This window comes from Clupea harengus, chromosome 14 (assembly GCF_900700415.2).
Source record: "Clupea harengus chromosome 14, Ch_v2.0.2, whole genome shotgun sequence".
Taxonomy (NCBI): domain Eukaryota; kingdom Metazoa; phylum Chordata; class Actinopteri; order Clupeiformes; family Clupeidae; genus Clupea; species Clupea harengus.
In genome coordinates, this window is record NC_045165.1 from 3652804 (window position 1) to 3667448 (window position 14645).

The following is a 14645-nucleotide window of genomic DNA, read 5'->3' on the forward strand; positions in this document are numbered from 1 at the left end:
TGTACTTAGCATAATGATAACGACTCAGGTAAGCCCATTACTTTCCCCGATGTCTTGCATCAGTGATGATGCGTTCACGACAGAGTTTGACTGATGTGTTTGTTGCGCTCCCACAGGCTTATGGATCCGGTGTATTCGAGCTTGATCTTCATGAGTTTAAGAACGATTACAGTTTGCTGGCCAATGGTTTGCCGTGTGGTCCGGATTGTCGGACCTTTTTCCGAGTGTGCCTGAAGAACTACCAAATGGTGGTGACCCCCGGTGAATGCGTCTTCGGCAGCGATATCACGCCGGTGTTAGGGGCCAAGTCGTTCAGCGTCACGAAGAACGGCGGGGTCAATAAACCAATTCGATTACCGATCGACTTTAGATGGCCGGTAAGACTGGAATGATTGTAATTACTTAAAGCTAATTCATTTTAAACTTTAAACTAAGCGTGTAGGTAATGTGCCACCTCTGGTGCTCTCTGCTGCCAGGTAGCCTGATAGGGTGAAACACCTGCTTATCTCAATTTGGCCACTGGTAGCCTACCGCACCGCTCAGCTGTTTCATGAACTCTGTTGTAGTAGCCTGCATGTTATTCATTTGAAGACTACATCTTTTTTTTACATAACTGTCTTACAAAAGTTTTGTTACAGTCTAATGGTATATATACACACTTACTTATCAGCAGTATTAAACTCGACATTCTGTTATTTGTATTGTAAACTGTGTTGGCAATTCTACGATGAGCTTCTGACTATTTGTGTTAAGTATCTAATCGATTGCATGGCCGCTTTTATCTTTAGGGATCCTTCTCTTTAATCATCGAAGCCTGGTATGCTCCGACACAGGAATTACCATTAGGTGAGTACAGATCAATGTTTTACGCCTCCGCCAGGGGGAGACAACTCATTTTGTTATTGTGCATAATTTGACAAATGTGTTAAGACACTTTTATGTTACAGTTTATAGCATTTTGAACAAGATCACGTTGCCATTAAAATTTTCCACGGTTGAGTTTTTGTTGTTGTTTTTTATGTATGGTGGGAGTCTTGCCCCCCCCCCCCTCCCCCCAAGCGCACCCCCCTCACCGCACCCGCTCACATCCATTGTTGGAATTACGTGCAACAAGGCACTTATTTCATCCTCTCGCTCCACACAATCGCGCTTCCTCTGGTTTATTTTTGGCGTGGGAAAGTGAGCAAGTCTTTGGTGAGAATATCTACCCCTAGCCAAAACCTACTGACGGCCTTTTCCTGTACTTTACACCTTTTTCTGTTCCGACCTTTGGAGAGGGGGGTGATAGGGTCGAACATGTTTTGCTCACACAAAGGAAGAGGAAATTTAAATAGCGGTACACTGCGCTCTAGAATCACTTTAAAACATAAACGAATCCGTCTTAATAAGTGATTTAAAGGAAGCCTTCCCATTTTACGCCCAATTTCCCACCAATACAATTAATTTCAGGTTAAAAAGTCTAGCTGTAAGTACCACATTAGCGTTCAATTTCAGAGCATCCTTTTCAGATGTGTGTTTCAGTATTGCTATAGTTAAATGACCTTGTGTGTGTTTCTTTCTTTCTCTGTACAGATACATCGCACCCTGAGTTATTGATTAGCACTTTTTCCACCCAGAGAAAGTTGGAAGTAGGTGCCGAGTGGTCTCGGGATTTTCTGACGTGGAAGCAGACGGAGCTAAGGTATTCTTACCGGTTCATCTGCAATGAAAATTACTACGGCGACAGTTGTTCCCAAAAATGCACTCCCAGGGACGACCGTTTTGGCCACTACACCTGCGACCGTGACGGGCAATTTTCCTGTCTCCCTGGCTGGAATGGAAAATACTGCGAAGAACGTAAGCAACAGGAGAAGCCATATGTGATTGGCCTCAAATAACATGAGTTTGCTTCATTGTCTTCATAGAATGTGTGTATAAGGAACAGATTCATCTGATTCCCCTTCATCATGGTTGCACTACAAATGCTCACTGTGTTTCTCGTCGTTATTGTTAGTAAAAATCGAGGCAGTACAATTTTTTGCAATCATGAGGTGGTCCTCCGAGGGGCACTCTCGCTCTCTCTCCCTCCCCAGCGCGCGCCAGTTCACAGAGGGCTTAATCCGACCCGCGCTCTCCTAGGAGAGCAGCACGCGCCGGGTTAATCGCGGCATTATCATCCGCCACGCGCCACTAAATTGCGGTCTCTATTGTTGAAGCGGAGCGCGGCAGCTGCAAACACGGTCCGAACAGCCCACCAGCAACAATGGGGCAGCTGTCCGCTCTTAAGAGCAAGCATCTGCTCGGATCTAACCAGCCGTTAAACACTAGGCTTGTAACCATGTGAAATCAATGTCACATACAACCTAGAAACACAAAATAGGAGAGGCAAATTAAGGCAGTGCTTGAAAACTAGGCACATTAGAGAAACGACGGTTTGTCCGTGGTTTGAACCCCATATTATGGTGCAAGACCAAAAGCAGTCACAAATTCTTGCTGTAAAATCTTAAAATGGCTATTTAAAACAAAGCAACCCAGATATTTATTTAATTTAAGCACATTGTAGGTTTAAATAATAGAAAACAAGTAAACGTCTGTTTTTTTTTTTTACTTTTGTGTTTCAGCAATCTGCCTTGAAGGATGCAGCAAGGAAAATGGAAACTGCTCGAAACCCGGAGAGTGTGAGTAAGTACAACGCTCGCGACCCAAGTACAGGTGTAACCGGTGTTTGTTTTCATAATAACTAAAGGTCTTTGTTTGCTTTTGTAGCTGCCGGGAGGGCTGGCAGGGCATCTTCTGTACCGAGTGTAAGAGACACCCTTCCTGCAAGCACGGCACCTGTCAGCAACCGTGGCAGTGCACCTGCCACGAGGGCTGGGGCGGGCTCCTTTGTGATCAAGGTAAGCGCCACATCCCAGAATGACACCGCGAGCCACTCCCGCTTTCCCTATTGTCTGCTGCAGGCAGAAGTCAGGGAGATAAATCGCCCTCTGAATGGCAGGGAGGCATTCAAGTCATCCATTTAGAGCTAGCCGTGTTGTCTAGCCGGGTACACCAAAACGATAGAAAAACAAATATAAGCACTCAAGCTGCAACAATAGGACTTTTCAGGACTATGGTCAGCTCCACAGTGTAGCGCGAACTACGGCTCTCTGAGTGCATGGGTGGCCGGGTAAAAGCCAATAAGGTTGTTAATAATGGTGTTTTACAGCACTTTGTGTTATGATAAGCCTAATGACTCAGGATGCGGATATTGTTACCTTAGTCCATTACTAGAAGAACAAGTATTAAAAGAGCACAGTTGCATGGTTTCCATGAACTTGAGGGATTTTTCATCTTCTTATATGGAAGTTTTAGGATAAGAGATTCTTCCTTTTTAAAATGTTAAATAAGCATGCGTCTTTGGCTGTTTCTCTAGTCTTCTGTCAGTTGTGAGTGTCATTCGCCAGGGGTCAGGGTGTGAGCTGAGCTCCCGCACGCTGCTCCCCTGGCCGCTGACAGCCCTCAAGACTGTGAGCGGGCGTAAACATGAGTTGTTTTTGTGACCTTTTCCCTGGCCAGATCTGAACTACTGCACCCACCACAAACCCTGCCGGAACGGGACGTGCATGAACACGGGCCAGGGCAGCTACACGTGCACCTGCCACCCCGGCTTCACCGGCGTCAACTGCGAGCGCGAGGTGAAGGAGTGCGACAGCCACCCCTGCCTGAGCGGAGGCCTGTGCACGGTGAGGCTCGGCTTTTTCCCAGCGCTCCGGCGCCGCTCCCCCCCGGTCCCGGCCCCGGCCCGCTTCCTTTCTCACAGGGCTGCTCTCGCCAGCGCTGCCAGCGCGGGGCACACAGGGCAGCCCTTTTGGCCCGCCTGTCGGCCCACATTGATAGAGCTTGTAAATGAATGTGTGCGGAGCGCAGCGGGAGGATGTGTGCGTGTAAGCAGGATAAGCAGCAGAGATAAACACAACAGTAGGGGGAATTTCTTGGACTGTGTCCAGAGACGTCCAAGTAAAAACACTGAGAACCTTTCTCTCTCTTTCTCCCTCTCTCTCTCTCTCCCTCCCTCTCGGCACACAGGACCATGAGAGCGGGTACAGGTGCGAATGCCCACAAGGGTACGAGGGCAACCAGTGTGAGACCCGGGTGCTGACGTGCGCGGATTCGCCGTGTTTCCGCAACGGGCGCTGCCACGACAAGGACAACGGCAGAAGCTACGTGTGCGAGTGCCCGGCGGGCTTCACGGGCCTCAACTGTGAGAAGCGGGTGGACAAATGCACATCACTGCGCTGTGCCAACGGTAGGTGACAGTGTGCTCAAACACCACACAGACCAACACAACCATGGTGACAGTGTGCTCAAACACCACACAGACCAACACAACCATGGTGACTGTGTGCCGAAAACACCACACAGACCAACACAACCATGTGTGCCGAAAACACTAAAGATATTGGGGGTGATCATGTGTGTTGCTGGAGCTTTTTGGCATCAGTCAATGGTAAACTCATGCCATTAGTTCATGGTTGAAGAAAAACAGACAAACAGACAGACAGACGGACGCATGCACACTCACATGACTAAGAGCATGTGTCTTTCAGAGCAAGGGGTCGTGGGGGTTATCAAACCATGTGGCTAATGACCATCTCCTGTTTCTCTCAGGCGGGCTGTGTGTTTTCGACGGGAGCGTGAGAAGGTGTAGCTGTCGGTCAGGCTTCAGCGGCCTGCACTGCGAGATCAACATCAACGACTGCGCCAACAACCCCTGCTCCATGGGCAGCACCTGCAAGGACAGCATCAACGGCTACATCTGCATGTGCCCGCCCGGGTTCCAGGGCCGCAACTGCGAGCGCCTCACCGACGCGTGCAGCGCCCGACCCTGCCAGAACGGAGGAACCTGCATGAAGGGGATGGGGTGCGTGTGCCCGCACCCCTTCGGCGGGCCGCAGTGCGAGCTGTACGCGCCCATCACCACCACGCCGAGCGCGGCGGGCCCCTACGACCACACGCCCTGGGCCGCCGTGCTGCTGGGCGTGGGCCTGGTGGCCATCATGGTGCTCCTCTGCATGGTGTTCGTCGGGCTGCGCTACATCCACAAGCAGAAGGCCCGCGAGCACCTGGACTCCACCGGCACCAAGAACAATCTGTCGGACCTCCAGAAGGACAACCTCATCTCGGCCATGCAGCTGAAAAACAACAACAAGAAGGTGGACCTGGAAGTGGACTGTCCCAGGGAAAAGTTGAACTACAAACACATCAACTACCACAAGGACTACAAGTCCGAAATGGACTACAAGGAAGAGCGGTCGAGAGAGGACAAACACCACCACAACGAAAAATCTTTAGAAGAGAAAAAGCCACTGGGCAGAATATATAGGTAAGGCAACAGATATGGCTTCTCTCACAGAGCCTGACTCGCGCTGTGACTGTGACAGCATTCATGTATTTGCACCCTGGCACTCTTCCAGTCCAGATGAAGGCGTCACGAGAAACCAGATGACTAGAGTAGAGACAGGTGTTAAGCACCCTAATTAGTTTGCTGACTTAATGAGTGAGATCCTGAGGGAACGAGGCAGCTTGAATATTTTTGATCTGGTTACAGATGAAACCCACACACCCCCCCCCCCCCCCCCCCCCGCTTCAGAACAAACACTTGCATGGCTTCTCTCAGAACTCTCCCCATTTGTGTTTAGCACTAGGCAGAGCCTTTGTGCCCAGACTCCTCCATAGTCTTTGTTTTTTTGTGTCTGGGTGAAAAGAGGACAAAGCTGTGGGCCGCATTTGTTGAGACATGCTTTGGTTTCCCCCATGTGCCTCTGCTGCCGGGGGCGGTGCTCCGAGCTGTGGCTTTGGCTCGCCATTCTAACGACTGTTGCGTTTGTGTTGGTTTGCAGAGAAAAGCCGGAATGTAGAATATCAACAATATGCTCTTCAAGAGATTCCATGTACCAGTCTGTGTTCGTCATTACTGAGGAGAGAAACGAGTGCGTCATCGCAACGGAGGTAAGCATCACCTTCAGCTTTTTTTTTTTTTTTAGGGGGGGGGGGGGGCGGGTGCCATGTGCCCTTTTTCAAAAGAAGTTGTCATTGTCAATATTTAGAAACCCTGCTCTTCCTTATGTGTAATATCATGTGCTCTCTGCTCTCCTCACAGGTATAAAATATCAAGATTATCAAGAAGGACTATCTTCTGGACTGTTTACATATAGATGGGGTTTTTTTTTTTATTTAAGTGTGACTTGCTGCTCTTGGAAACTTGATGACTGGAGAGGGCCTGTGTACAGGCGAATGCAATAGGACTATGTCTGAATGTAAACACGTCAGAACTGACTGGAGGCGTGGAAATAATCAGAATGCCGACGCTGTAGCTAAAGACTGATGGCTTCGTCTGCTGTCCCTGCTCTCACTCGAGCACGTGCGCGATGGACATTTCAAAAGCCCCCCCACCCTCCAGGAGACATACAAGACTGATCTATATGTTTGTAATCATGGACAAATAATATTTAATTACTTCCATTCAAAGTTCTTTTTTTTTTATTTTAGTAATATGGCAATCCCATAATCAAGATCGTAGCTGCCTGCCCTGAAAGACCCCCCTGTCTTCTTCCATTTCCCAACCGTAACTGAGTGCTATGCAAGAGAAAAAAAGAGGACATTTTACGAGAAACATTCATACCCGTATAGAATAATATTGGAGACAGTCCACTTTGTAGGCAGTCTTTGACTTTCTTAAAATCAGCGTTTGTAAAAAATTAGTACTGAGTACCTTTTGCTGATGTCGGATGTTTTGTAAAACAAAGTTTATATGCATAATCACAGAGCCTTAAACGTGGTTTCCATGGAGACCTTAATTAGTGCCCTGCTCTTTTGAGACCCTTGAACACTGCCACACCCACCCCTGCTACCAGGAACACAGATGCAATGGGCTGCAGTACTGAGGTGTCCAAAAGAGGGTCATGTTTATCACACCGTATGCAAACCAATGCCCATGGGGACAATGACCAAGAAGTGACTATCATACCAAGGAAGCCTAAAAAAATGAGTTGAAATTGCAGAACAATTGAAGTTATTTTAAAGATTAGTATTTCACTAGTTATTTAAATCTTAAGAAGCACTGATCTTTTTATGTTTTCTAAATTTATTTTGTATATACTGTATATTTATGAAACCTGTACATTCTGTATTGTGTGACTGTTGACCATCAAGAAAAGTTAAATTTATTTTTGTTGTTGTTGTTGTTACTGTTTATTCAAAACAATGAAAACAAATCTGGTACACTGTCGTTTGTTGGTTTCCTTAACAATGGAGTACAAAGTGCAACAGCTAGATATATAAACATTTGTCTAGATATGAGATAACTGCCATGAGTCTGTCAGCTAGTGTGGGTGGTGGAATCACCTCAGCCTTATTCGTCCAGCTGCGGACATGATGTGTGATACCTGGCAACCGGGGTTGTGTGACTACGCAGTGTGAAGTACGGTTGCCCACAATCAGTCTGAGGACAGCACTGTTACATCAATGTGAGGACTGTGAGGTGATATATTCATTAAAAAATGTGCAAAAAAATCAATCCCCATGACCTCAAGTTGAAACTCGAATCATTTAACAGAGTGTCGTTTCTTAGCAGGGTGCACTGGAACAGGTTGAAGCGTTTTCCATTGACCAAAACTGAAAGAAAAAAGAGGGAGGGAGGGAGGAGAGAAGGAAAACAGAGACAAGGAGAGAGAGAGTGTGAGAGAGAGAGAGAGAGAGAGAGAGAGAGAGAGAAAAACATCACCAAACAGGCAACATCAGAGCTGCAAAGAAAGAGCTGTTTGCTTCCCATCATCCGTTAACCCCATTTGTTCCTCTCATTCAGCGCAGGACTCCACGCTTGTTTTTCTTCATTGTTTTGTAACAACAGCATCCTGTTTGCGACTCTGTGACATCATTTCCCGCTTCCACAAGGACAGCCAACAGTTTCTCACGCATCTCCTGTGCCGTGTGTGTGTGTGTGTGTGTGAGGCAGCTGTGAGAGGAAATTCTCACAAATAATCACAAACGAATAATACTACAACAAGAATGTGTCAATACTGTCAGACTCCCCATAACCGCCTTAATCTGCGTTGCACAGATGCCGATTCGCCATGATTAGGGCTGCAATTGTTTAGGCAGCACAGAGGGAAACATCGGAGACTCAGGATACGCTTTAGAACACAATTGTAAGGGAAGTCTGATTAATCTACAAGGGAGTTTGCGACATTCAAATATTTTTCCTCTGCAAGCCATCTTATATTTATTGAAATAGGGTAAGTTACATGAAAATACGTTTTGTTGCGTTTTACGAACAGAAGAAAACTATTTAACTAGCACAATTCCAATACATCAGTGAAAATGTCCTATTTTCCTGCCCCCTGCACCATCGTGGTTACGGATACACAGTATCAGGCGGAACAGGTTGATTTTTTTAGAAGGACTTCTGTACTTCCAAGAATTACCGCTTTCCCTTCTACAGTACCGTGGCAAATATCCCAGGCCTCGCCCTTGTCGAGTGGGCTTGTAATTACGCCAATTAGCACATGGGGGCGCTACACAATCCATGTGCTGGGGCCTAAGCAAATTCTCTTTTTAGAAATATTTTCCCAAGACAGGCAAAACATTCGAGGTAGTCACCTAAGTTACGACGATTGCGTTAAGTCTTCTTGGACGCGGCAACAAATAAATCACTGTCTCTGACTTTGCAAACGTTTTAAGTCTTGAATTTAAAAGATAATGGAGCTTATTTACGCAGATACGCTCATGTGGTTATTACACGCATGAGATACTGAGGACTAACGCACAGAGTAATTACCAGTCAGAGTGTAAGGGACTGTCGTGTCTTAGACCTGTTAAGAGCCTTAACGGCCTGTACCAGAGGATAGGCTACAAACCAAACCGTTCTATTAATAGCTTATCCTGATCAGGGGTGTCGTGCATACATTCAATGACTGGGTATAACCCTATACAGCGTGCATGGTTCCCCTTTGCTTTGAAAAATGCACTTTGTTTTTTCCCCCCCAGTCAACTCTCAAAAACACCTTACTGACATGTGCATTTGAAGAGTGCGTGGCACTCACGTCACTGAGTTCTACATTAACTCCAGAGGGCAAACAGCGATATGGGATCTAAAAAGGGCGGTGCCTTCGCCTGTTCCAGAGAATCACGCTGCAACCGCGGTGAGCTGTCTCCCATTTGAATAACGTGATCCTTTCCAGGGGCGAAAACTACATCATAACTGCCATGTGCGCAATAACTACCCGGTGTCCCCGCCAGGCACAACAGCAAAAACAAGCCATGCGGGAGTTGGATGGATCACTCTGTCCTGACGCCTATCTTTAGAACAAGACTGTGATTGGATAGGTAATGTTTACGATACCCTCCTCTTTGATATCATTGGCCAACAACGGTCTGGTATGACAACAAATACACGTGTCTGAATACCAAGCTGAAGTTCTACAGAGCTTGTGAGAGAACAGACACAAGACGCTATAAATAGTAACTTTTAGTTGAAACAGTCATCTAAACTTATATTCTCATGGTGCGTTTTCTTTAAATTGTGGACCAACAAGACGCAAATAGCTAGGATACTCGAAATTCCCGCCGTGCAACGTGAACAGAGAAAGGAATCACAGACATTGCAGGAGTTACAGTAAACTGCAAACCGTGACCAACTGGCAGGTATGTTCAAACCTCCAAGGGACCACGCCGTGATTTAAAGGCTCCGTCATTGGTGGAGGCTGTGCACGCTGACTGATATTCCCTGACCGCAGACTACCAAGAAACATACGCCAAGTTACTAGGCAAGCTCGAGCCTTCATCAGCCATTAGAACACAATGAGGCCTGAGGACTTGATGCCAGAGATGACCAGTCTGTGGATATTCGGCTACGGCTCTTTGGTGTGGAAACCGGACTTCAAGTACAAAAGACGCAAAGTTGGTTATATTCGGGGCTTTAAGAGACGTTTTTGGCACGGGGATAACTTTCATAGAGGCGACGAAAACATGGTGGGTTAACACTACGTCTGGTTACTGTTAACCTACTCAATTTCTGTACATGTTTCAGTTAATAGTGCTTAGAGTAATCAAAACCATTGCACAATGTTTGTACACTACAGACCTACGGGTGATTATTCCTGCAGAAGCATTTTATTTCAATGGACACATTGTGAAAATGGATCAGTTAGATATAAACTGACTTAAGACGCAAGAGGTTTTATGGGTTGGTTTTTCGGTTTTCTCTGTAGCCTGGACGAGTGGTGACATTGGTGGAGGATCATGACGTAAGTAAATGTTCTGTCCCGCCTGTTGTATAGCTATATACATCGACTAATGTAAATCTCTTAATTGCATTGCTATTATTATTGTCAGTCTAGGATGTCAAGTTCGCCGGAGGTCTTGTGTTCAGCACAAAGATTAACCTGTGCATCTGCATGGAAGTAGTTGTGTAGATCAAGGGGCATAATGTTTTGGAATTACCCTAATGCTAGCACACTCTCTCCGAGCCTGCTACTATCTGAGCCAAACATTATTTATTTTTCCCTTTGAAAATAAGAAACGTCAGATAGTCAAAGGAACACTTCGGGATTTAACCTAGGCCTCATTCTCCCATCTTTTGGGGTCCAAATATTTACTAGGTGCAAAAAACGATCGAAATTGTTCTAGTATTGCGTTAGAACGCTATAACTGGCAACTGCAAAATGGCTATACAATGTAATCCTATGAAGCATGCAAGCTCATGGTATTCTAATAGATGTCTGACTACATGGATAGAATCCCTTCAGAGATTAATCTGTTTGTTAACCTCAATAACTGTAGAGAAAACTGTAAAGATTCAAGATACAGAGACTGAAACTTCAACTACAGAAAGTGTAGAAATAATCATTTTCAGGTCAGGTTAAAAGTGTCCTTTAAACATCCCTGCCTCTGCCCAACAGGCGTGCACGTGGGGTGTGGCCTATGAGGTCGCTGGCTCGCAAGTGGAGGAATCGCTCAAGTACCTGAACATCAGAGAGGTGGTGCTGGGGGGGTACCTCACCAAGATGGTGGAGTTTAACCCCCAGGAGGAGAACGAGGCCTCTCTATTCGCTCTGGTCTACATCGCCACCGCGGATAACCCCATCTACCTCGGGCCGGCCAGCCCCGGCGACATCGCCGCCCAGATCGCCGCCTGCAGGGGGCAGACTGGGCACAACATCGAGTACCTCCTGCGGCTGACGGAGTTCATGAGGCTGTGCTGCCCAGAGGTGGAGGATGACCACCTCTTCTCCATCGAGGCAGCCGCCTTAGCCCTTGGGCGGTGCCAAACACACGCTACGTGACACTGGTGCTCTAAAACTGCACGCCGTGTCCCGGTCGTGTCGCGGTACTTGGTTGTTGCGATCAGAAATCTGTGGGGGAGAGCGAGAGAGAGGCTTCAGCGGTGAAAGAGGACGCTATAGATCAGGAGGCTAAACAGACACTCCACAACACAGACTATATGTTTGCCATGTGTGTGTGTGTGTGTGTATGTGTGTGTGTGTGACTAAAGTCCATTCTCTGAATCTCATGGATCTTAAGATGTGAGAGACCACAGACTCTGTGCGAGAGACCGAATGTGTGCGTGACATTTTTATTTTGTTTTAATAAGGGAATTTGTAAATGTCTCAAATCATGTGCTAATGAGGTGTACTGGAGGCTGATGTTATCGGCCTGCTTGTGTTTGCATCTCCAGGAGTCCAGCGCGGTAAACACCAGGTCTAACCAGACCTGTGGAATCTCTTTAACAACAGAATGCTCTGGATGTAACGGCGTCAGTGACAGTATCAAGGCATGATCAGCAGTAGCTGGACTAATAATGAGCATTGTGTTCAGGTCTTAAAGAAGGGACCAGTCTGTGTGCCTGCCCACCCTAATGTCTGCCCTACTCTGCACTGAGGGTAGAAGCGCTTGCTGACAGAATGTCTGTTTTCTTGGATCCGCCATGTATGGTATGCCTTTGTTGTAAAAGGACAAAATGTTTGTAAAAATATAAATAATTAAGTAACGTTTTCATTTTTATTCCACACTTGCAGATCAGGTTAACTAAGTATGAAAATAACAAAGCCCTGGCTTCTCTCTGAGACGAGAGCATTATTGACCAGTTAGCCCAATCAGGGTTGCATAGCACAGAGCCTTTTCTGTCACGCCCCTCAAGAATCTACATGCAACAGCCTCCCTAACCCGGACCCCTATGGTGTCATATTACCACTGGGAAACTATCACGTGCATGCGGGGATAGAGATAAACTGCTGAGGAGCCCAAACAAAACAGCCTCGTGAGGTACAGCTGGGTTTTTTTTTTCCAGTCTGGAGTTGCGTGAAGACCTGACACACACTTGCACGAGTATCTGTGTGTGTTGCTAGCAGGAGGGCTATCGGTTTACTGCCACCTTTTGTGCGCGCTGCCCGAGGAGATCACGCTGTTCCTTGAACCCTGCCGCTTGCCTAATGGGCCGGCCCAAAAGAGACGCTAGGGTTGCATAACAGAGGCCTGTAGCCATGGCGCCCAGCCTTGACATGTCATGTTACAACAGTCTCATCTGTCAGGCAGGACCTCTCCTCGTGTAAACAATTGAAAAATTAAAAATGCACTTTTTAGAAAGCTTTTGAAATATTCATTTAAGTATACATCACAATCAATGTAGGCTTCATGGTCAATGTATGATTTTTTTCTTCTAAGAACATTTGTATTGTGGTGTAGGCCTGTAAAGATACAAACAGGTTTGATTCAGCCTTGAGAGTGGGTCTACCCTGCTGCCTGTTAAACAGTATGCTATTCGAGCCAGGTCTCTATCGCAGGTTTGCAGCAGCTGAGTTGTGTGTGTGTGTGTGTGTGTGTGTGTGTGTGTGTATCGCACCTCATATTCTCACAGTCAGCACATAGAGGAGGCCCCAGTGTAGATACGAGAGGAGAGGAGAGGAGGGGAGAGGGGAGGGGAGAACTGTGTGTGAATTCTAATCACGTTTGGTGAACATGTGCCATGTACACGTACACACACACACAGGCCTGGAGTGATCCCCGCCCCCTCTTGAGCGTGCACATGTGTGTTCTCCACAGACTCCACAGACAGGCATACCGGCCCAGATTCCTAGAAAACAGCATCGGAGTGGGTGAAAGGTGACGGGGGCGAGAGAAGAAAACAGGCAGGAGAAGCTGTTCACTCAGGCAGAGGCAGCCAGTACACACACACACACACACACACACACACATACAGACACACACACACACACACATACAGACACACACACACATACACACACACCCACAGGCTTAAGGAAAGGTGGTCAGGCCGCAGGAGACGCAGCGTGTGTTGATTTCTGAGACCTTTGGCACGCACTGGAGCGGAACATAAACTTGTTCTGCACAACAAGTAAACAGAGAGACTAAACGACTCCACAACAAGTAAACAGAGAGACTAAACGACTCCACGTTCTGTCGCTTTCCCCCCATTATGCACGGCTGGGGATTATTACTGGGTTATTGGTGCATTAAAACCCATCCAATAAATCACTGACATTCGCCAATTAGGCACTGCGTAGTGAAAGCCTCAGAAGAGACGCTAAAAGCAGAGGGCCCGGACACACACACACACACACACACACACACACACACACACACACACACACACACACACACACATTACAGCCCATCGATCTGCAGGTCACGCTAATGTACTGTAACAGTGGACACCTCCCCATGGGGAACCCTGGCTTCAACAACTATAATAACCCATGCCAGAGGGGGAGGAGAAGAGAGAGGGAGAAAGAGAAGAAAAGAGATGGTGAAAGAGGAGAGAGAAAGAGAGAGGGAGAAAGAGAGAGAGAGGAGGGAGATGGTGAAAGAGAGGAGGAGAAAGAGAGGAGAGCGAAAGAGAGAGGGGGAGAAAGAGAGCAGAGGGAGAAAGAAAAGAAAAGAGATGGTGAAAGAGGAGAGAGTAAGAGAGAGGGAGGAGAAAGTGGAAAACAGAGAGAGGGAGAAAGGTAGGAAAGAGAGGGAGGACAGAGGGAAGGAAAGCTAGTGGGGGAGAGAGGAAGAGAAGAATGGAGAGATAATAGAGACAGAAGGAGGATGGTGACCGTGAGGAAGGAAGAAACGTAGTATGCCATCTGTTTGACCCTCAAAAGCTATTTTTGAATCCTCAAGTTGTGCTGTCCTCTGTGCAGGTTCGCTGGGGGTCAGGGGAAACTCATTCAGAGGCTGGACTGGTGGCAAAATAGTTTATGTCTGCTGTGAGCTGCTGCATGATGCATTGAATGTGTGTGTGTGTGTGTGTGTGTGTGTGTGTGCAGCAGGCCATTTAGAACCAACACCCCCAGGGCTGTTTTGAAGTGGGATTAATGTGTGTATTTCTGGAGTGTGTGTTTGGTTGTGGAAACACAGATCGGGACAATGACTTCATTCAGGGCAACCTGCATGCTGCCATGGACCCTGGTTGAACCCTGACCTTCGACCCCTGCCACTCGCCGCTCAGCAGCAGAGGGCACAGGGTCAGCCCAGAGGGGGCGAGGGAGAGAAAGCGATTAGGACACTAATGGACACATGGGCTCCTCCCTGACCTCTCTCGTCAACAGCAGAGGTCAGAGGTCAACCCCAAGGTCAGGAGGGCTGCCCGCAGAGGATCGGATGACCCAATCAGGGCCTGA

At 47.3% G+C, this 14645-nt stretch overlaps 2 protein-coding genes across 2 annotated transcripts in view; both read left to right on the forward strand.

Moving 5' to 3' along the window:
• dll4 (delta-like 4 (Drosophila)) overlaps positions 1-7242 on the forward strand; it is a 7689-nt gene extending 447 nt beyond the window's left edge. Inside the window, exons 1-11 of the mRNA XM_012838473.2 lie at positions 1-28; positions 117-377; positions 789-846; positions 1573-1836; positions 2601-2661; positions 2746-2876; positions 3538-3704; positions 4048-4267; positions 4630-5344; positions 5862-5970; positions 6122-7242. The exon at positions 1-28 is cut by the window's left edge and continues 447 nt beyond it. Of these exons, the coding sequence (XP_012693927.1) occupies positions 1-28; positions 117-377; positions 789-846; positions 1573-1836; positions 2601-2661; positions 2746-2876; positions 3538-3704; positions 4048-4267; positions 4630-5344; positions 5862-5970; positions 6122-6127 (2020 nt within the window). The 3' untranslated portion in view covers positions 6128-7242. The remainder of the gene's footprint in view (positions 29-116; positions 378-788; positions 847-1572; positions 1837-2600; positions 2662-2745; positions 2877-3537; positions 3705-4047; positions 4268-4629; positions 5345-5861; positions 5971-6121) is intronic.
• Positions 7243-9388: 2146 nt separating this feature from the next.
• Positions 9389-12011, forward strand: LOC105909812 (glutathione-specific gamma-glutamylcyclotransferase 1-like). Its single transcript, XM_012838477.2, has 3 exons — positions 9389-9990; positions 10230-10265; positions 10920-12011. The coding sequence occupies exons 1-3, from the start codon at positions 9820-9822 to the stop codon at positions 11301-11303; spliced, it is 591 nt and encodes a 196-aa protein (XP_012693931.1). The 5' UTR covers positions 9389-9819; the 3' UTR covers positions 11304-12011.
• Positions 12012-14645: the final 2634 nt, after the last annotated feature.

Bases quoted from the DNA above. Each gene is read 5' to 3' on its own strand.
- LOC105909812 (XM_012838477.2), top strand. From the start codon at position 9,820: ATGAGGCCTGAGGACTTGATGCCAGAGATGACCAGTCTGTGGATATTC. The intron at 9,991-10,229 runs GTGGGTTAACAC...TTTTCTCTGTAG, and splicing joins ATAGAGGCGACGAAAACATG to CCTGGACGAGTGGTGACATT. The intron at 10,266-10,919 runs GTAAGTAAATGT...TCTGCCCAACAG, and splicing joins CATTGGTGGAGGATCATGAC to GCGTGCACGTGGGGTGTGGC.